General features: G+C 39.4%; 1 protein-coding gene across 1 annotated transcript in view; it reads right to left on the reverse strand.

The window, feature by feature from the left end:
* SEMA3A (semaphorin 3A) overlaps nucleotides 1-21,747 on the reverse strand; it is a 230,747-nt gene that overhangs the window by 73,291 nt on the left and 135,709 nt on the right. Inside the window, exons 5-6 of the mRNA XM_066592014.1 lie at nucleotides 11,107-11,200; nucleotides 3,635-3,754 (exon numbers count right to left, since the gene is read on the reverse strand). Coding sequence (XP_066448111.1) covers nucleotides 3,635-3,754; nucleotides 11,107-11,200 — 214 coding nt within the window. The remainder of the gene's footprint in view (nucleotides 1-3,634; nucleotides 3,755-11,106; nucleotides 11,201-21,747) is intronic.

The following is a 21,747-nucleotide window of genomic DNA, read 5'->3' on the forward strand; positions in this document are numbered from 1 at the left end:
TAAATATATGGCTCATTCAGAGAACCAAATTACTTTGTGCATAAGTCTTGAAGGGTAACAAATTCATCAATTTTCATTTTGGACATTTAGATACTTATATATAATAAAATAAAGCATGCTTAGAAAAGGCTTTGAATGTATATGATTGTAACTAAGCTAAATATTTTGATTAAAAAAAAGTTGAGGCATTCCTTCTAAGTTCCTATTTAATAATCTGTAACAACTTAGGTAGTATGACCAATTAAAAAATATTGCCATAGTATTTAATGTTCTGATTTCTTCTTTCTATTTACTTTTTAGATAATTGGATTTTCATGAATCAATAAAAACAAGTTGTGGATTATTATCATAGTTTTTATATTAATTAGACTAATAACATATAATAGAATCAATAAACTATCTTTTGTGGTTCATCTAAACCCATTAACTCCTCTAAAAAAAAGTTTACATTCCCAACATTGTACTTCTGTTCCTTCAATCAGTTCTGTGTCTGTTCTTTGATAGTCGTTTCATTTCAGTTTCTGAAGACATGTCCAATGATTGAATGTCTCTCTTTAACATCTTTCTGAATGATTAATGAATGTAAGTCTGATCTGCATACCATGTGGGGCTTCATTTCATGCTGCATTCTATACAGACACTCTAAAAAGTATCAAGTGGGTTGGCCGGATTCAGTGGACCATAGGACATGCTGTATCTCTGTTACTATAGTTATTTCACACTTAACCTTCACTATTGGAAGGATAGGTTTCTTCAACTTGTCTTCAACAGATTGGAAAAACCAGACTCAAATGCCGCAATGGGCTTTTGTATAGCACACACTAATCCAATTGTTTTTACATTCTACAAACTTTAGGTCAACAATCAAGCTGCCGCCAGAAACTAATTAATTTGCAAATGGGTCTTATTTTCACAGGAGGCGATCCTTACAAAACTATGTCAGTTAAGCCAGTCACGCCATAATGACATGCATTGTCACAACATCCTCCTCCTGGTACATCTTTAACTTCCCCCATGCACATGAACTCAAATTACCCAGTCAACAGTAAATCTGTATTGAACACCAGCTGAAAGTTCAATTTGGTGGTCTGAATGAAGAAGATTGATCAATGATGTTGAGAATCATGTCTCGTATGTGTGTGTTCTACTTGGTATTAACATCTTAAGAATGAAGAGGCAGATTTATAAAACTGTCTAAAGAAAAACTGTCTTAATTGCTCATAGCAACCAATCACAGCACAGTTTTCATTTTGTATTCTGCTGAGATAAAATGAAAACTGAACTGTGATTAGTTGCTATGGGCAACTAAGACTGTGTTCTTTTTGACAGTTTTATACATTTCCCCCAAAGTTCTTTCATATAAAAATAAAATGTACTAAGTTGCTAGATACAAGTATTGTTTTTTCAATATGTTATCTACTGCACACATTCAAGAAAAGAGTGTGTTTGTAAGAAGAGCACCGACCAGACCCATATAGTCCAAGAAAAAAATAATAATATGGAATAGTAAGGTAAAAAGTAACTTTTACTAGTAACATTGGTTATGCAAACTTCCAAAAGTGACTATAGCAAATGTCACATTATACTGACTTCATGTGCAGGTTTGGTATTGCCAGGTGCAACAAAAAAATGTTATACAATATAAATAAGTGTCATTTTGACATCAATTGCATGGATCATATTTGTTTGCATTTCCAGACGTATAAATGAGGTCACTCAACAGGTCTCCATTGGGTAGCTGACCCGCTGAGTTTAGGGATGTACGTTTTATACTTACCTTCCCTGCTGAATGCATGCTAAGTAGTCCGCACATTCTAATTTTATTATCGGTGGACTACCTTGCAGTGCTGCTCAATAGATTCAGCAACAACGGGGGAGGCAAGTATAAAACTTGCATCACCAGACTCAGCGGGTCACCTACTTTCAACCCATAAGCTTAGTTTATAGGGCTAGAAGAAGCTGACAGAGGCTCTTTAAGAGGCTTTTTTTGCTAGACAGCCATGAATGACATGGTCTTTGACTATCACTCCACCATCAAAACAGTTGGAAATCAAGGAGCTTCTATACTATGCTGGAATTTGGCCCCAAATATACTATTGTAATATGAAAGGAATATCAAAACTGCTGTTTGCAACCCTATATGTAAGTTACTGTGACATTACAACTGTGTATCCATCAGAGAAGCGAGTGTGACATCATAGCTGTGTTTAGGTCAGGTACGGTACTGTGACATCATAACTGTGTTTTAATCAGCTGGCATACTGTGACATCACAGGTGAGTTTCATACAGGTAACATGTTGTGACATCACAAATATATATAATTGGCTGCTGTGACATCATAAGAGTGTCATAGTCAAGTAAGCAGCTATTACATTAGAACTCCCTTTTTTCCAGTTAAAGCTGTTTCACACTGAGCTTTTTCTTCCATGCAGAAAGCTACATTGGGACAGCAAGCACCAAAAGAACTGGAATGGAACCATAGGAGTTAATACGTGAGATGAAGACCAAAAAGTTCTCCTCCTCACATATTCACCCCTGCGGTGCCATCCACGTTTTGCCCTGCTTTCGATCCCCATGCAGTGGATAGAAAGTAGAGACGGAGCCTGTGCTGGAAGAAGCAATTCAGTATGAAAGAAGCCTATGCTGTTGTTGCATCACACATGTGGGTTGAAGTCAGACAAGCTAATGTTGGATGATGGCTAATTTCAGTTAGATAAGCTCAGCATAGACATACCACAAGTACCAGTTGAAAATCAATAATGCGCCAATATTATTTTTGCACAGGGACCCTATGTTAGTTTCTGCCTGTGGTACACAGGTAATTCATTTGGAAAAGAGCATGTAAATAAGCAATTTTAATTGATCAATTTTCAATTTACAGCTGTTTTAACAAAGAACAGAGTTCGGTGATTAGTGTGAGCAACATTTGTTTCCCCTGCCTAAATTCTCTAAAATAGACTTTAGATGGATAATACACTGGCATTTTTACTGGAGATGAACGTGTATTATATAATACTGTAGAATAGGCATTACAAGTGGCATAACATCAAATAATAATGAAAGCTCATCTACTAGATCTTCACAAGTTTCTCATATCATTGTCTTATTCATGTAGACGTAGCTCAGTGTTGAAGCTGATCTAGCCCATTATCTAAATACCCAAGCCAAGTTAGATAGTTTTTAGATGCTCCCCAACACCAGAGCCACATACCCCACTAGCTATGCCCCTCATGTAATTTTAGAACACACATAGGCCTAAGTAAAACTGTCTAGTAATCTAATGCAAAATTGACAAAACAGTAATAATAGCAAAACCACAAAAGCCACAAGACTGTTACACACTAAAATGCAAAAGCATTTAAAGTATAATGAACTTTGAAACATATCCAGAATATCAAATATCAACTGATTAATTGTCTTAAAAAGGTAAATATACTATCAAGAAAACCAAGGAACATTCTAACAAGGGTCATTGACTTCAACATTTTTTTTACAGAAACAGAGTAAACTGAATTAATTTAAAAAGTAACGAAGCATTCTTGAGATTTTTAACTATTCTCCACGGTTTATTCCAGAACTTACAATCTAAGTGTTTCCACATCCACTTTGTTTTATAATAGGTGTTCTGCTTACCATTTAACCATCTGGAGTCATGCTGCTCTGTTCTAATTGGATGATGATTTCCAAGCGTGCGGAAAATGGCAAAATCTCTTCCCATAAAATCTGCTGCAGTCCCTGAATACAGCTCCCCATCTGTGAAATGAAGCAAAAAAATCGACAATTTATATTTTTTAGCCAGCTCAATCATATTTGAAATCCACAATGTTATTTGTGACTTATGTCCTTTGTAAAACAGCTACAGCATCCTGACTTTTCCTTCAGCATTTTATATATACATGTAGTAATTTATACACACCAGATGTCAAACTGCATTTTTTTTATTTTCAGTATTGAACTGTGATATTTTGTGACCACCATGCTACAAATACAAGTCTGCTTTATCTCAGGCTTTGTTCACATTCTGTTTTTGGCCCCTGTTTAACATATACATTGGTAAAAGCTCCCAAAGTATACATCAAGCAGATGCTGTGATAAATGCCTAACATTGGCATCCATCACACATAGGCTATAATGGCATCTGTTTCATAGATAGATCATGAGTTGTTAATGAGCATTTCATGATGTATCTGTTAAATGTATGCCAATATAGCCTATATGTGATGGATGCCACTGTATAGTATTCACCATAGACATCCATAACCAACAGGCTATTATAGCTTCTGCTTAATAAATAAAAAGCTATTAAAAAATTCATGACAAACAGATTTAATGGGTGCCTACGATGGAAGCCATATAGTGGCAATTGTCACCCCTAGGCTACCATGTTAGAAAAAATATATACTCTGCAGAACAAGTTTTTGTACTGGCCTCCACATGACAGAATAGTTTACTACGCTACTCTGCCTTCTTCTTTTGCTGTCCTTTGGTTGATGCACTGGTCAATGAAGACTAAAAGGGCACTCAGACTAGGGGTCTGATTAATAGAAATTAAGAGAAACAACAAAGGACAAGTATCTTATATCTTCTCAGACAGCACCTGTTCTGTAGCACATCTTTTATTCCATGCTTTTTATCAATGAACTACAGCACAGGTACTATTTGAGAAGTTATCTTGGAAAATGTTGGCCACTCGCTGGTTTGCATAACAAGGCACTTGACCATTTGTCATGCTACAAAAGCAAAGAGGGGACTTGTCATTTGTATACTTTGCGGGGGTTAAAGTGTAAAGGTTCAAGACTCTAGAAGCCAGCATTCACCTACACTTTGTAACAAATCAATGTCATTTTTTTAGACATACAATTATGTATTTCTCTACACTCAGATCCAAAAAGGCTAAAGGTAAATGGAATATCTTGTGAAATCCAGTTGGCAAGTGGCAAAATAGTCTTATTCTACTTTGCATAGGAACAGTGACTGATCCAAAATTTATTGCATTGCAGTTTTACAGTAATTACAATTACTTTGTCAACTTCACCTGGAGACTCCACAAATGTCATGATGATTAAATAAGGCCGGGCACACATGAGTGTATCTCGCAGCGTTCAGATATACACACGTGGCATGCAATCAATATGCAATGACACTGTGTTCTAGCTGTGTGCCACTCATCGCCATGCATTATCTTGGCATGTATGCTTGCCTACTACGTGCCAAGATAAGACATGATGCAGGGTTTTTTTGCGCACACATTTCGTGCAAGTCGTGTGAGCGGCAACATGGCCGCCTACGGCAGACTGGTACAGCATATTACAACAGCAAGACCTGTGTATGAGATACGCTGAACCAACATGCTCGTGTGAGCCAAGTCTAAGTGACGTTACAAAAAATGTACTGCAAGAACTAAATACAAATAATGAAATATTTACATTTACATATTCGCATTTAGCTATTGTAAATACATCTATACCTAAAAACTAAGAACACATTTGAATTTGTAGGAAAAACATATAAAAATGACGCTAAACTGGGATATGGATTAAATAGATTCACATCAGAGGTTGGCAGTACTATAAATGATCCAGCTTGCTCAGCATGAGTTGTATGATCAAAAATGTACCAGCACTGCCGTCTTATTAAAAATTTGTGTGTGGGTTTCAACTTGGTGTACAAAAATACACTTAATTACAACCTTGCCCATGTCATTTTTAGAAAAACATATAAAAACTTAAAGCATTGAAGTGACTTTGATGTTTTGCTCAACCTTTATATAACCTTATCCCTGTTTTGTTATCACTTACTCCACAGGCGCCTGAAAAAAAAAATAAAATCGATGGAACTTAATATAAAGGATAAGTGCACCAACTCGTTCCTTCACTGCATGCATAAGGTCAGTTAGAAAGTTTCAAAGCAATGAGAGCCTGCACGTGTTCAAAACATTGTGCACTAAACTATGTGCATCATACGAACTTCTCACAATATGCTGAGAAATTCATAAGATATACAGTTAATAATCCACAAAGCAACAGACTAATATAAATGTGTAGAATCACCTAAATAGGAAACCATGTCGAGATATGTATGATCAAGTCAGTAGATTGTGTTATTAACCCCTTCCCGCTGCAGGGCGTAAGTTTACGTCCTGGCAGCGGGGTACTTCCCGCAACAGGGCGTAAACTTACGTCCTGGAGATAGCGCGGGATCACATAAGATCCCGCGCTCTCTCGCAGCGGGAGCCGGCTGTCAGTCACAGCCGGCGTCCCGCTGCAACAGCGGGGGGACATCGGAGATGCGCCCCCGGCTGTTAACCCCTTCCCTGCCGCGATCTAAGTAGATCGCGGCAGGGAAAGAGTTCACAGAGGGAGCGGACTCCCTCCGTGTCTCCGGCCGTAACTCGCGATGTCATCGCGAGAGCCCGGCCTGTCACCATGGCAACAGGACGCCAGACACCGGCGTCCTGTATTGCCTATGCCTATGATCGCTGTATAAGCGATAAGGCATGGCAGAGCAGTAGCTCTGCCATGCCTTATGACAGCGATCATAGGCACAGTGCTGCAAGTCCCTCAGAGGGACTCAAATTATGTAAAAAAAAGAAAAGAAAAATGTAAAAAAATGACAAATGTAAAAAAAAATGTAAAAAAAACCCCTTTTTTATGCTTTTTTTCAGATTAGCATAAAAAAGGTAAAAAAAAAAAATTAAACCCCACATATTTGGTATTGTCGCGTCCGTAACGACGCGTACAATAAGTTGCACATGCTTTTGACTGTGCACGCAAAAAAACGCTAAAAAAAACGCTAAAAGACTGAGGCAAAATGCTAATTTTTAGCATTTTGCCTCACTAAAAACGCAATAAAAGTGATCAAAAAAGCCGTATGTACCCCAAAATGGTATCAGTAAAAACTACAGCTCGTCTCGCAAAAAATAAGCCCTCATAGAGCTCCATACATCAAAAAATAAAAAAGTTATAGGACTTTGAATGCAGCAATTTAGAATAGAAAAAGATTTCCAAAAAAAGTATTTTTAATGCAGAAAAGTGGAAAAACCTAAAAAAAATGTAAGAATTTTGGTATCGTTGTAACCGTACCGGTCCGCAGAAAAAATGGAATGTCTCATTTATGCTGCATGATTAACGCTGTAAAAAAAAATAAAAAAAATCTATGGCAGAATTGATGCGTTTTCTCTCCCTGCTATCATAAAAAAAAAAAAAAAAGTTTTACAATATAGTCTATGTACCCAAAAGTGCACCGATAAAAACTACAGTTCGCCACGCAAAAAACAAGCTCTCACACGGCCGCGTCGACGGAAAAATAAAAAAGTTATGACTTTTGATAAATGGAGAAGAAAATCCGCCAAAAATTGTTGCGTCCTTAAGCCCAAAATAGGCCGTGTCATTAAGGGGTTAATGTCAACAAAAGTTAGTTAATTGGCAATATAAAAATCCAACTTCTCGATGCACTATGCATACATGCATACAGAATGTCATATATGGATATGTCTGTTAACAAACAACACTTTGGATCAAAAAACAATGGATCACATTTTAGCAGAGGTGATATTAACCAATTAGGACATTACATTTTAGCCAATTTTTGTAAAGCTAGAAACCCCTTTAAATCAAAGGCTTGAATGTATTGTAAAAAGCCAGCCCAGCTGCTCCTGTATCAAGACAGCTATAAGATTAGCAAAAGTGATAAATATTGGTAAATGTAATATGCAAAAAATATATATATATATAAAAAATTGGTTTTCTTGAGTCCCTACACTAACATTACACCACATATTAGTGTAGGGAGTCACAAGAAAATGAGGATTCTTAACGTAGGTTGCAAGTGATTTTTTAGATACTGTATTAATTAAGTCCTGAATCATATAAGACCCGATATATCACTGGAGGCCAAGAAGGCCAGACTCAGGCTCACGAAGGACAAGATGAGCAGACTCAGACTCACGTATTTTGGCCATGTAATGCGAGCAGAGTTGCTAGAATAATCTACAATGCTTGGACAGATCAGTGGCAAAAGAAGACCGGGCCGCCAAGGGACACGATGGCTGATACTGTCAGAGCTGATACTGGCATGGATATCACACAACTGAAAGTGCAAAACCGAAAAACATGGAGAGAGGGAGCCTTTAGGGTCACCGACGATCGTGAACGACTAAAAGGCTAACAACAACAACATTAATTAACTGAATGAAGCTCATGACAGGAAAGTTAACATCTTTGCCCAAATGATGATAATGATAAATTATGATAGTTATGAAAGTTTCCTGGCCTGGAAAACATATTGTTGGCTTGGAAACTAACTATGGATGTTAATTGCAGTTAAAAGAAAATATATTGAGCATTAGATTAACAATAGATAGTAGTAGCCATGTAAACAGCCCCTAGTTTATAGAAGCGTCCAGGCTGCATAGTGTTTGTGTTCATATGACTAATAACTAACCAAAATCATCTTGTCTGATTATCTATGTAATGGAATTGGTGCACTATAACAAATTCTCACAGGAAATGGTAGGGTTTAGTATACGCAAAAAGTATTGTTGGAAATGTTAAACATTCATTTACACCATTTATTGTGAATGAACCTTCTTTTCAAACATAAAGCTGGTAGTTGACTGAAATGATCCTTGCAGGAAACCAGTCTGTGGTTATTAACTGTGAAATATTCAAAGAAATGATTGCCATTTCAAGCAGGAAGGTCAACAATCGGCTTTAAGGAAACAGTTTCTGGAATGAGTGAATTACAAAACCAAATGTAACTGGAGAACAGATGTATTCTCACTTACACATTAAATTAGATTCATTGTTGTGGACCAAAAATAACTACATACTGTAGCAAAACTGCAAATTGCACTGTAAAATAAAACAATAAACGTCCCATAAACTGTATGTAGTTATACAATTAGGATTATAGTATAGACCCCAGTTAAGTTTGTAGCACTAGGAGGACTAGTAACTTCCATTTCCTACAGATTCATGCACCTTTTTCTGTAATTGTTAAACAATAGATTAATTCAGGGATAAATCTATTTAAATCCCCCCACTTTGCCAACAAATACAATTTTTGGCCGCAGTTTCTATATCACTCGCAATGCCACCTACAAGGAAAGAGGTCATAAACAGAGTGCATAAGGAAAATTCTCAAAACATACTCTACACTATGTGATTACCATTCCTGTATGAGGGCTCATGCAGATAAGCATAGATGTTAGTGTTGCTAGCAGCGGGAAAAGCGCGCTGCTAACAGCGCTGTGAGGATCGCATGAACGGGTTGCTTCAAGCTCTGTGAAGTAGCCTGTTCACCAGATCCAAGGTGCGTGCTGCCTACTTTCAAGGCTCCCATAGGAGCCTATGGAAAGCACGCAGCAAGGACATGTCCTATCTTTGCATGCACTTCGGAGCCGACATGCGAGTTTGCACTCACATGTTCTATCTTTTGTTAGGTGCACACCTAACAAGCTCCATGTGAACGCCTATTGGTTCCTATTAGAAGTGTGTTCTGTGCGCTGCTAGCAGCGCTGACAACTTCACTAGTCTGCATGAGCCCTAGGGAAAACATTTACAAATGTATCTCTTTTAGAGATGAGCGAGCATACTCGCTAAGGCACATTACTAGTATCTCCCCGCTCGTCTCTAAAGATTCGGGGGCCGGCGCTGGTGACAGGTGAGTTGCGGCGGGGATCGGGGATAGCAGGGGGGAGAGAGGGAGAGAGAGATCTCCCCTCCGTTCCTCCCCGCTCTCCCCTGCCAGCCCCCGAATCTTTAGAGATGAGCGGGGAGATACTCGGCTAAGGCACTACTCGCTCGAGTAATGTGCCTTAGGGCTTAGTCACACGGGCGTTTATTGACGCGATTTGCGCATGCGCATGCGTCCGGCGACTTTTTAAAACCATTGCTTTGCAATGGTATCGGACACATGAGCGCTTTTTATGCGCTCGTCCGATAAATTAGAGAACAGAAATCGCAGATCGCACCTATCTGCGATCTGCGATTCCTGTTCTCTTCTCTATATGCGCTCAACGGGGCCGGCGGCAGCAGCGCCGACCCCATTGAGAACATACAGAAGACAAATCATTCTTCTCTGCCACAGCTGTAACAGCTGTGGCAGAGAAGAACAATGTTTGCCCATTTAATTCAATGGAGCGGCAATACAGCCGACTCCATTGAAAGCAATGGGCTGCCGGCGTGCGCGGGATGAATTGTCGGGAAGGGGTTAAATATATAACCCCTTACCTGCAATGCATCCTTAAATGTGAAAAAATTAAAAAAAAGGATGTACTCACCTGCTCCCCGCAGCTGGAGATCCCGACGGCCGGCCTGCAGTGGGTGTGAAGGAGGTGTGACTCAGGCTTGCCCCTGATTGGCTCAGCCTGAGCCAATCAGAGGCTGATCTCAGTCACACCCATTCATGAATTCATGAATGGGTGTGACTGAGACTTGCTTCTGATTGGCTCAGCGCTCCGCAGCTGGAGATCCCGGCGGCCGGCCTGCAGTGGGTGTGAAGGAGGTGTGACTCAGGCTTGCCCCTGATTGGCTCAGCCTGAGCCAATCAGAGGCTGATCTCAGTCACACCCATTCATGAATTCATGAATGGGTGTGACTGAGACTTGCTTCTGATTGGCTCAGCGCTGAGCCAATCAGGGGCAAGCCTGAGTCACACCTCCTTCACACCCACTGCAGGCCGGCCGCCGGGATCTCCAGCTGCGGGGAGCAAGTGAGTACATCCTTTTTTTTTATTTTTTCACATTTAAGGATGCATTGCAAGTAAGGGGTTATATATTTAACCCCTTCCCGACAATTCATCCCACACTCGCCCGCAGCGCTTGCATTCAATGGAGCCGCTGTATTGCCGGCTCCATTGAATGCAATGAGCTGGACAGCTCCGGCCCGTTTCTAATGAAACGTGGCTAGGAGCAGATTTTCGGGCCGTGTGACTAAGGCCTTAGCAAGTATACTCGCTCAACTCGAATCTCTTTCACTCTTGGAGAATAGTCTCACCGAACTGATGTCAAAATATGTAGTGTGGTAATAAATGACTTTTTGTAAATGCAATTACATGTGGTGCATTAGAAACCCATAACTATATGATGATATGCAAGTACTTACCGATCAAAATTGATGCAGTTAACAGCTTGGGATCGTAAGGACTCTTTCCTCTACCATTCTCAAAAACTGAATCCACAAGTTTAAATACATTATCCTGGTAGGAACAATGAAAGAATACTGTTAGTAAATTCAATAAATTGACTTTAATGCTTGCACATAGTTATTTAAATTAAGTTGTATTTAGTAAAGTTTTGCTATGCGCACAGTATATTGACCTCTGTGTAGTCTCTCTTTTGGGCACACATTTCTTACTAAGTCCACCACCATAACCTGGCACATTCATCAGCTGAATATAAGATATCATTTAAAGAATATGACTATCATTGTAACCAACACTTTTGTTGCTCCAAAAGCATCTAAAATAAAAAATGAAACAACTCTGGAAATAGTCTTGACTAAATACACTGACATGCCAAAAGTAATGGAACAGGAACTAATATTGTGAAAGACCTTTATCCCGGCAAAGCACAGGAGCTCAACATGGCATATATTCCACAAGTGGATGGAAGACATCTAGAGGGATGTTGAAACATGCTATCTAAATAGCCACCTACAGCTCCATAGGGGGGCAATGAACCTCTTCACCACATTCCATAGATGCTCAACTGGGCAAATGTAAGGCAAACATGCAAGCAACACCCGTCATAGGAACTGTCCAGAATGCTATTCAAACCAATTCTGGACAATTTAGGCTTTAAGGCAGATTGCATTATTCTGCTGGAATATCTCATCATTGTGGAGGTAAATTAGGTCCATGAAAAGCTACAAATTGTCACCAAACAGTGAAATGTAGTGGGCACTGATCAATGACGTGTTTAGGCCGACAAGTGCATTCAACACATGCTATGAGAACAAACCCCACACCAGCATGAAACCACCACCTGGCTGCACAGTGCCTTGCTGACAAGTGGGGTCCATGGCTTCATAGGGCCTGCACCACACATGAACCCCATCAGCCTAAAAAATGAGTGCCATGACTCATTGGATTATGTCATATGTTGCCTGTCCTCTAAGGTACAGTTAGCAACCTCACAAGCCCAGGTAAGGTGCTGTGTCCGGTGCTGTGCGGAAAACAGAGGCATTCTAGTGGGGCTTATGTTCCCATATTCCATGAAAGCTTAAAAACACTCCACTGAACTGCAGTATATACGTGTGGAGCCTCCTGCCTCCTGCATGTGATTTCTGTTGGAATCGCTTGTCCTTTTATACAGACAATTCTAGCCAAATGCTACTGATCGTGATCATTAAGCACCTGTGGATGACCACTGCACTATCCAGTGTGGGCTGTAATGCCTTTAATGATTTTTTCCAGGTGTAAAAATGATACTGTGGATCAGGGAATGCTAAATGGCTGCTCAACTTCGGAAATGGAATGTCCCATCTGTTTGGCACCCAATATCATGCCTTATTTGAACTCCGATAATTCATATCACCTTGCCATGAGCACTTTGGCCAGTGTTCAACCTCAATCATAAGATACTTATACAACTATGGGTGCTCCCAAGTCAGGTTGGGACCTATCAGGTAACACCACTTCATAATCAATTTACATACTGCTATCCCATGTCTTTTGACATGTCAATATATAAACTACCATTTTGTGTCTACAGTTTCTGTGGAGAGCTATATAGTATATTTCTCTATGGTAACAAACTACATGGTAATTAGTCTGACCCTCTGGGTAGGTTTATTCCCTTTCCTCTGGGCCCAGTCATTCTTTGTCCTAAAACTGCTATAGTCAAAATATTAATTGTACATTATCCTGTAATAATAATAGTAATACTACTAGACATGACAGAAGCTTTTGAATAATCAGTTATCAACACTTGTTAGGCAATATTCACATGGCAGAATCTGTGTCCGAAAAATCCAACATGGAACAACCTCATAATCCAACACATTTGTACATGTACAGTAGTTGCTATCTATAGTTGCATGTAGATTAGTCCTTTTTCAATACAGCCAATTCATGTGCAAATTTTCTGACAGGGTTTCTATGTTGAATCAGCATCAAGAAGTAGCAATTTTCTTTTTTCCCCACAAACAGATTTCAAATTCTCATGTGCAGAAGTTCTGTCCATATAGACTTTGGCACTAATTTCCATTTAAATAAATATGGAGAAGAGAATCAATAAAAAATCTCTGCGCTCATAAAGGTTTGTGAACAATGGAATGGAGTAAGGTCACTTACATTAGGAATAGGGGGTAGGCCATGCCTTGAAAAAGGCGCATGCTAGCACCGAAACACATTGCACTATACCTGTTCTACCTAACAATAGGATTCCACTATTCAACATCTACGTCCACTTGAATGTTTTTGGTCTCAAGGAGATGCTTTCCTCATACCAGAGACCCTACCCCTTTCCTCATGTAAGTGACCTTACTCCATTCCATTGTTCACCAACCCTTATGAGTGCAGACATTTTTTATTGATTCCCTTCTCCTGTCTTTACACTCATTTTTAAATATAAATTTTGCGTCTTGTTGTGACAGTGTGGATTGTTGGTTTCAAGGTTTACCAGCTTAGTGGGCTGGTCCCCTCTAGGGATTTCCCCGCTTGCACCAGGTAAGTCCTTTTCATTCCACCCCTCTCCTCTTTCTAAAGGGTTTTTTTCTGTTTCATTGCTATATATGTTTTGAGGCGCTGCTCTGCTCACTTTAGGAATTTAAATAATTAAGACGTTTATTTTGTAAATCAGATTAAATGCCCCTTCAATTAGAACCTATATTTCTCGCCTCCAGGACTTCTGCAGAGCAGCACCAGTCCTCTGGAACGCGCTACCCAAAGCTATCCGGGCAATATCGGAAACACAAGATTCAGGCGTGCTCTAAAAATGCACCTCTTCAGGGAGGCATACCACATCTCCTAAACCAAACCCCTCTGTACTCCCCCTGATAACATGCTCCCTGTCCTACCGATTCAAGTCCCCGCATGCTGTAATCTAACGCCCCCTCAGTCATACCATTCAGCCACCACATGGCTTAAGTCTGACCATTGTCTATGTGCATAGCATCCCTCACTCTCAAACTCACCATACCGTGCACATCTGCAGCCCCTTTACCTTCTGTATCCCCCAATTATTTGTAGTATGTAAGATCGTTGGAGCAGGACCCGCACCCCTACTGTTCTATCAATCAATTACTAGATGTAACTGTGGTTTTTGTATCTTTGTTTCTTGTATCTGTTCTTCCCTGTCTTTGTAACACTGCAAAATATGTTGGCGCTATATAAATAAAGATTATTTTTATTATTGTGCGGTTTTCTCTGCAGATTTCATAGAAGTGGCATAGTCCACCAAGTAGACTAGTTTTCACCTGGTCGCTCAGAATTCTCTACTACGTAAACCACAATCGTTTTCCATATTATTTGTGGAAAAGAATACTTTTACTTAATGTCTAAATTGCCTCTAGACCAGCTGCTATATTGATATGCATGCCACTAATGAAGGATTAGAATGCGCTGTACAATCTCAAAGGTTCAGCAGACCATTGATGAACCAAATCTGGTCAAAGTAATTACGTTTTTAGCATAAAGCTGCTGATGTATATCTAAAGCCCAATGTGTGATGTAATAATCAACACGCCAGTATACTTTATTGCACATCATTTTTAGTGTCCAACCTTAAAGCTAAATTATACGGTATGCCTTGCCAGCAAGCTAGAATTTGAGCATCAAAGTCGGCACCTGATGGGCACTTCACGTTTAATTCCTTACTAATAATTAGTATAATTAATAGCAGTCTTTCCAGTGGCTATCAATTTATGTCAAGGGGATGGCCATCATTTTCAATTACAATTCTGCTGTATTAATGCAGTGTGTTACATTAAAGGATGAACAGGCTATTACAGTGAAATGAGCGGAAAGAATATTGAGTGTTTATATGCTTCAGTTCAAATACAACGCTGACATGTGAAGTCTATTTCTGTATCATATAACCAGCATCATCATAACTGGATGCACACTCCGAAGTGATTCACAAGGAGGCCCACGGGACCAAGCAATAAAAACATTTGTCTCTTCTGCCGCATCTCTTTCATTTCAAGCTGATTAAAGGAGACATTTTCGAGTGCATGTTAGAGAGCCTGCAGAAAATGATGCTATACATTACCGTGCAAAATGGGACATGAACGTAACAGAAAAGTAACTGCAATGCTTCAGGTCGGATGGCTTATGAGGTAAAGACATGTATGACGTGCCGTATAATTCTATTAAAATAGATGGAAAATATGTGATGCAAAGCAGTCTTTTCGTTAAATATTCAGCTTACGCCTGAGGTTTCCTATTTTAGTGACCAACATGAAATGCGCTGATGCAGATGACTTGAATCTGTCGATTAAAGGGGTTGTCCAGTTACAAACTGACTTATTAAAATTGAGTTAGAACAATCAAACAAACAATTTTTTACCAGTGATCCAGCACTGCAGCCCTGTGATCCTTCCGGTTTGTATTGACTGCTGAAGTCAGATGATTGCTGCCTGCCAATCTGAGGCCACAGCATCACCGTTCCACACTCCTGGCATCATGGCTCCCAAGATATGAGCTCTGATGCCAGGAGAACGGGCGATGACACTGCAACCACTGATTGGCAGGGAACAGTCACCTGACTTAAGCTGCCAACGCAGACCGGGAGAATCACATGCCTGCAGTGCTGGATCGCCAGAGCTGAGAACAGGTAAATATAGTTTGTTTTATTGTTTTAACTCAATTTTAAAAAGTTAGTTTGCAAGTGGACAACCCCTTTAACTTTAAGGATGCATTTATCTTTCATGCAACATGATACAGATGCATTGAGTTTGTCATTTGGCACATCTCAATATGAGATCATCTTGTTCTTTGTGGTTTTTCATAGTACAGCAGGTAAACGTATCTACATTATCTGACTGTGGTTCACAGTGCAGGGAAAAAAGACAACAAAGTTAGCTCTGTAAATCAGCATCTGTATAAAGAAGTGGTCTCACTAAGACAATTGTTTTCCAAATGCTATAGTAAAACACATGGATGTACATGCTACCTCCCCCCCTCCCCCTCCCTTCCTCTAAGAGTCTCTATATAGAACTATGTATACTCTGCAGCAGGTAGCGAAGGGGAGATATTTTGTCTAACCACAATATTTTCCAGCAATAAAAGCAGTTTCAGAAATCGGGTCTATGGTGACGAGTTTCAATCAACCCATTTCGAGGGCTCGATTGAAACTCGTATATGCCATAAATGCCAATAGGTTATTCCTAAACATTGCTTTCTATACAATTTGACAGCAATCAGCTCTGTCCATAACTCCCAAAGACTTCAATGGATAGGGCTGTGCAAGCAAATAAAATATTAAGACTTTATAATAACTTTGAAAGGGTTTTCCCACTAATTAAAATTGCTCCACAGTCACTTTGGTGACCGGGACATTTGACTACTTCAGCCAATCAGTGGTTATAGAAGGTTACTGCTGTGGCTGGTGATTGCCTACAGCAGTCAGATGTCCTGGTCAGCAGCAACGAGTATAGAGAAGTTGTGGAGAAATTGTAACTAATGAGAAAACACCTTTTAATGTAGTATATAATTTTCAAATATACAACGTCATATTTATTTGCAGTATAGTCTTAATTAACCATATAATGACTGCATAAAAATCCAAAATTCTAGAAACTTTTCAAGTGCACTTATTTAGAAGTTACATCGCCCATATTACCTAACATGTGCCACTCAAATTGCTTTCACTACTTTCTTCCGTTCATCTAATCTGAACTTCAAGTCTCACAATGCTGTAGCACTGGAGGAATAAATAACATACTTGGGACTTTGTGGTTGTCATTTTCACAGTTGTCACAATAATGACACAACTGCACATTTTTGTCTCATGGAGGCACGCAAAAGGGGGCAAGTGACCATATATGTTTATATTGTGGGTTGAGGAGTTGTACCTATTTTTACTTCAGATTGTTGAGGGAGTGCGATATTGTGTATCAGAAAAATAACCCTTTATTTAGTAAAATATTGTACTCGTTTATTTGGGTTTAATAGCTGCTTTCAGGAAGTAAGAAAATCTGTCACTTTTGAATAAAATTGTCCATGACACATAGTCTTCTGCATTATTTATGGTTAGGAAAAACAACATTCTCTATTATTCTTCATACGCCCAGGAGATGCTATTGTATATAAAACTAGAGCATAGAGAATACCCTGACTCATAAATACATCCCCTAGAATTATCGAATTCAGGCAAGATCATTGACACGTTTCTTTCCATGTCTCCATTGTTTACCGTTGGCACTGCACATCAAGTTGAGAAACTAAATGCCTCTCAAGGGAAGGGGCAGATTAGCATGTGCCCTATAACCTAACCAGATCAATATACAGATACAACTAATTGTTTTAACGAGTTACTTTTTTTTTGTGTTAGGCATAAGATTTCTTTTCACATTTAAGGCTTCCTTCACACACATCCCTGTGCCCCAAAAAATCTATGTTAAAAAAAAAGCCTGCTATTCTTTAACTGGCAATGGCAGTTTATGGAGGCGTTTTTTGAGGTGCCTTTTTTCCAAATTCACACTTTTTCTGCATACATTTTTTACTGGAATATTTTTTTTTTCCTATAGAGAAATCTAGATAAAAATGCAAGAAAAAAATCATAATTTACAGCTTGCTGTTTGTACAAAACAATGCAGCTTCCCCCCTTAAAAACCTCACGACAAATAGAAAAAATTGCCAAATATGCTTGGCACTGTTTGGGCTGCATTTCATTCCCCTACTGACTTAGAGCTAACATCTGGCCACAACGCTTTTAGCCACAAAAAATGTGGTGAATGACATAAAAAAAAACAGCACTAAAAATATGGTCTTTTTATGAAAAAGGATGATCTCACAGTTTAATGTACAACTTATCGTAAAAAAAAAATCAAGCACATAGGAGTTGTTGGAATTGAATGAAACCTTCTATGTGTGATTGTAATATTGATATAAGTGATTACAATATCAGGGCAAAAGCATAATTAATTACAGAAAACGGACTCTTTGAAGGGTGGCTGTAGTACCCTGTTGTACTTCCTCTAGCTTGGATACAAGATGTCATACGGGCAGGCATGGAGGCTCTAGTAGCCTGTTGTACCACCTGTAGCTTGGATACAAGATGTGATACGGGCAGGTATGGAGGCTCTAGTACCCTGTTGTACCGCCTCTAGCTTGGATACAAGATGTGATACAGGCGGGCATGGAGGCTATAGTACCCTGTTGTACTGCCTCTAGCTTGGATACAAGATGTGATACAGGCAAGCATGGAAGCTCTAGTACCCTGTTGTACCGCCTGTAGCTTGGACACAAGATGTGATACGGGTGGGGATAGAAGCATACAGATTTCATATGGTAACCTGTGACACATTGCTCCCCATTTACTGAGCCTTTAGATCATAAAAACTCATAGATTATTGATGTTGGTGTCCCAGATGGTCAAATACAAGTTCTATTGGTGATAAATACGGTGACCAGAAATGTGAGAATGTTGTGGAGGCATTCCTGTGACCCCTTTGTTGTGTGCAGCCGAACATTATCCTGCTGGAAAATGCCTCTTGGAAGCCACCATGAGAGGAACACATGTGGCTGCAGAATGTCCTGAACATACCGCTGAGCTGTCATTGCCCCTCACACCACTAATAGGGGGGACCGACTGTTGTGTACGATGCCCCCCCCCCCCCCAGACCATCACATCAGCAGAATTGAAACGCTCACTGCTAGGTCTCCAGACACTAACACGGTCATTGTTAGTGTCCAAACTAAACCTGGATTTGTCGCAGAAGACAACCTGGTTCCACTCCATAGCAATTCACAACACCACTGCAAATAGAGGTGATGATGGGTAGGTGTCAAAGGCAGTGCATGTAATGGGTGTCATGAAACCAAATGTCCTTCAGCCCAGCACCTGGAAATGGTTATGACAGACACAGGGGCTTGTACTAACAGTGCCACCTGTCAATGGTTGGGGACAACAAAACAGTTGGAGCTGCTCGTGGTTGCCAGATGATCAGACAATCCCCTCTACTGGTGGTCTGTCTAGAGCATCCTGAGCCCAGTCACCTCATGTATGTGCCCTAACACATCAACAGGTCCTAACATCTCAGACGGCAAGACTGCTCATCTTATCACTCAAAAACTCTAATAATTTGCATATCTGCCTGAGATGTAACTGCATGCTGAGTTTTGCAGGAAAACGACAACTCCTTCTAGGTACTTGATTTTTTTTTCATTCATGCTTCAAAATTAAGAATACCCTCTATAGACTCCTGAACAGACAACCAAGCATATACTGTCCTTAAAGTGGATTTGTCACTTAATGTGACAAACCCCTCTGTGCGCCACCTGATAACATGCTCCCTGACCTACTGACTGCAATCCCTACTAGCCACAATATACCGCTCCTGCAGTCATACCGATTCTGCCGTCACACGGCTAAATGTCTGACCATTGTCTATGTGTATAACATCGCTCACTCTCCACCTCGCCATACCGTGCACATCTCCAGGCCCTTTACCTTCTGTATCAGCTCACTATTCGTAGTATGTAAGCTCGTTGGAGCAGGACCCTCACCCCTATTGTTTCCATCAGCTGATTACTATGTAACCGTGGTTCTGTAATGTTTGTACTTTTGTCTTTCTATATCCCCCCTGTCTATGTAAGCGCTGCGGAATATGTTGGCGCTATACAAATAAAGTTTATTATTAAGTTTATTATTAATGTTCTGCCCTATTTAAAGACCGAATATCACAGGGACAGGTCAAGTTTGTTCTTCTATTAGCCTAATTGACACAAAAAGTATTTTAACTTTTGGCTAATATGTGCAATCAAATACAGTGCATTCCTACTTATGAGTCTATTGGCTACATGAGTGGAGCCTTCTCCAATCTTATTCCACCAGTGGTTGGTTGCTGTATACAAATGCAATAAAGTTTAATTCAAAAACTATTATTCGCTTATGTTAACAAAAAACAAAACCCTTTGTAAAGCAATTAAAAGTCTAAACAAACTGTAGCACAAAAAGTTATTGTAACACATTAAAAGTCATGCTAAATTTCGATACACCTGTATACAGATACACAGAAACCCATCAATTACCAGAAGGTGAGGCAATGCTCTCTTCATGAATACAGTAGACTCATAATTAGAAGTACCGTGTATTCTTTGATCTATTATCCTAACGGCACAATATTTTTGTGTATAATTTTTGTTAATAGTAGAAAGGATCTGTCCCTAAAATATGGTGCTTTTATAAGCGGCAGCATATTTAGGAAATAAATCTACTTGATGGGGTTGTTTGGATTTGAAAAAAAAAAGTTTGCTTCTTTTCCAGATATACCACTGGTTTAGTCCAAGGGATATATCTAGTATTACGGCTCATTTTTCCATTATAGTGAATGGGAATAATTGGCAGACTATTTTTTCTTCTCTGAGAGAACTCCTTTAAAGGGAACTTGTCATTAGTTTTGAGCCCCATGAACTATGTTATGGGGCTTAAAGGTAATTGATATGGGGAGTCCAAAAAGCTGTGTTTCATACACATGGGTTACTCTGTTCCTGCACTGTGTCTCTGAGAAATCAGCATGTGCAAACCGCTCGACTCAATGCGACTTATCAGACGGCTCTGTGCGCACACAGCCCTATTCATCTTAATGGGAGAGCACGCTCACAGAGGCTTGTGATAAGAGACATGCTGTGTGCGAGTTCTGATTTCTAGCACTCAGTGTTAAAAACAGCCCTCCAAACTCCCCGTTCTCTCTCCTTTAAGCCTCAATGCTTAATTCGTGAGGCTCAAAGGTAATGGCAAGTTCGCTTTAACATATTCGTGCAATAAAAATTTGTTCCATGGCCTAAAACAGTCATTTATAAAAGAAAAGAAAGAATATAGGATATTTGTGCAATAAAAATGTGTTCCATTGCCTAAAACAGAAGTATATAAAAGGAAATAAAGAATACAGGATACTTGTCCAATAAAAATTTGTTCCATGGCCTAAAGCAAAAGTGTATAAAAGGAAAGAAAGAATATAGGATATGCCGGGTTTATAGCTTCACTTTCTGATTAAAATGTCACTTGGCTGTAATAGCTCAGAGGTCAAATCTGTTAAATGAATAATGTGGTCATTGCAAATGCTTAATGTACTGAAAACAGTTTATAAATTACTAACTTCCATTCAAATGAAAAATGTTTGTTGTCATAGATCTCAAAGATTTACGTGCGCCAAAAGGTACTTCTGATGTGCTGTTTAAAAAAGGTTAAAAGTTAATTTAAAATAATAAGAAATGTAAATGTGGCAGCTCATAAACTGATAGAATAACAAATCTCTAAAAGGGTGAATATCTCTATGGATCTGCCTTATTCCAAGATCTATAAATCATTAAGAATGTAGTCCGAGTACTTGACTCCCATTGCACCTTCTAACGTGCCCTCTAATCCTTTCTAAACACGGACAATTTAACCTCTGTCCTGCATACTATTTCTCAGCGCTAAATGGTGCTGCAGACAATCAGCGTTCCATTCATCATACAAATGACATTTTGTAATTGAGAATACTTATATATTAATCGACATAAAACATCAGTGAATGCAATCTTCTGATATGAAACATACAGAATAAGAAATGAAAAAGAGGAGTCCGCACAATACA

This window comes from Eleutherodactylus coqui, chromosome 2 (genome assembly GCF_035609145.1).
Source record: "Eleutherodactylus coqui strain aEleCoq1 chromosome 2, aEleCoq1.hap1, whole genome shotgun sequence".
Lineage (NCBI taxonomy): Eukaryota > Metazoa > Chordata > Amphibia > Anura > Eleutherodactylidae > Eleutherodactylus > Eleutherodactylus coqui.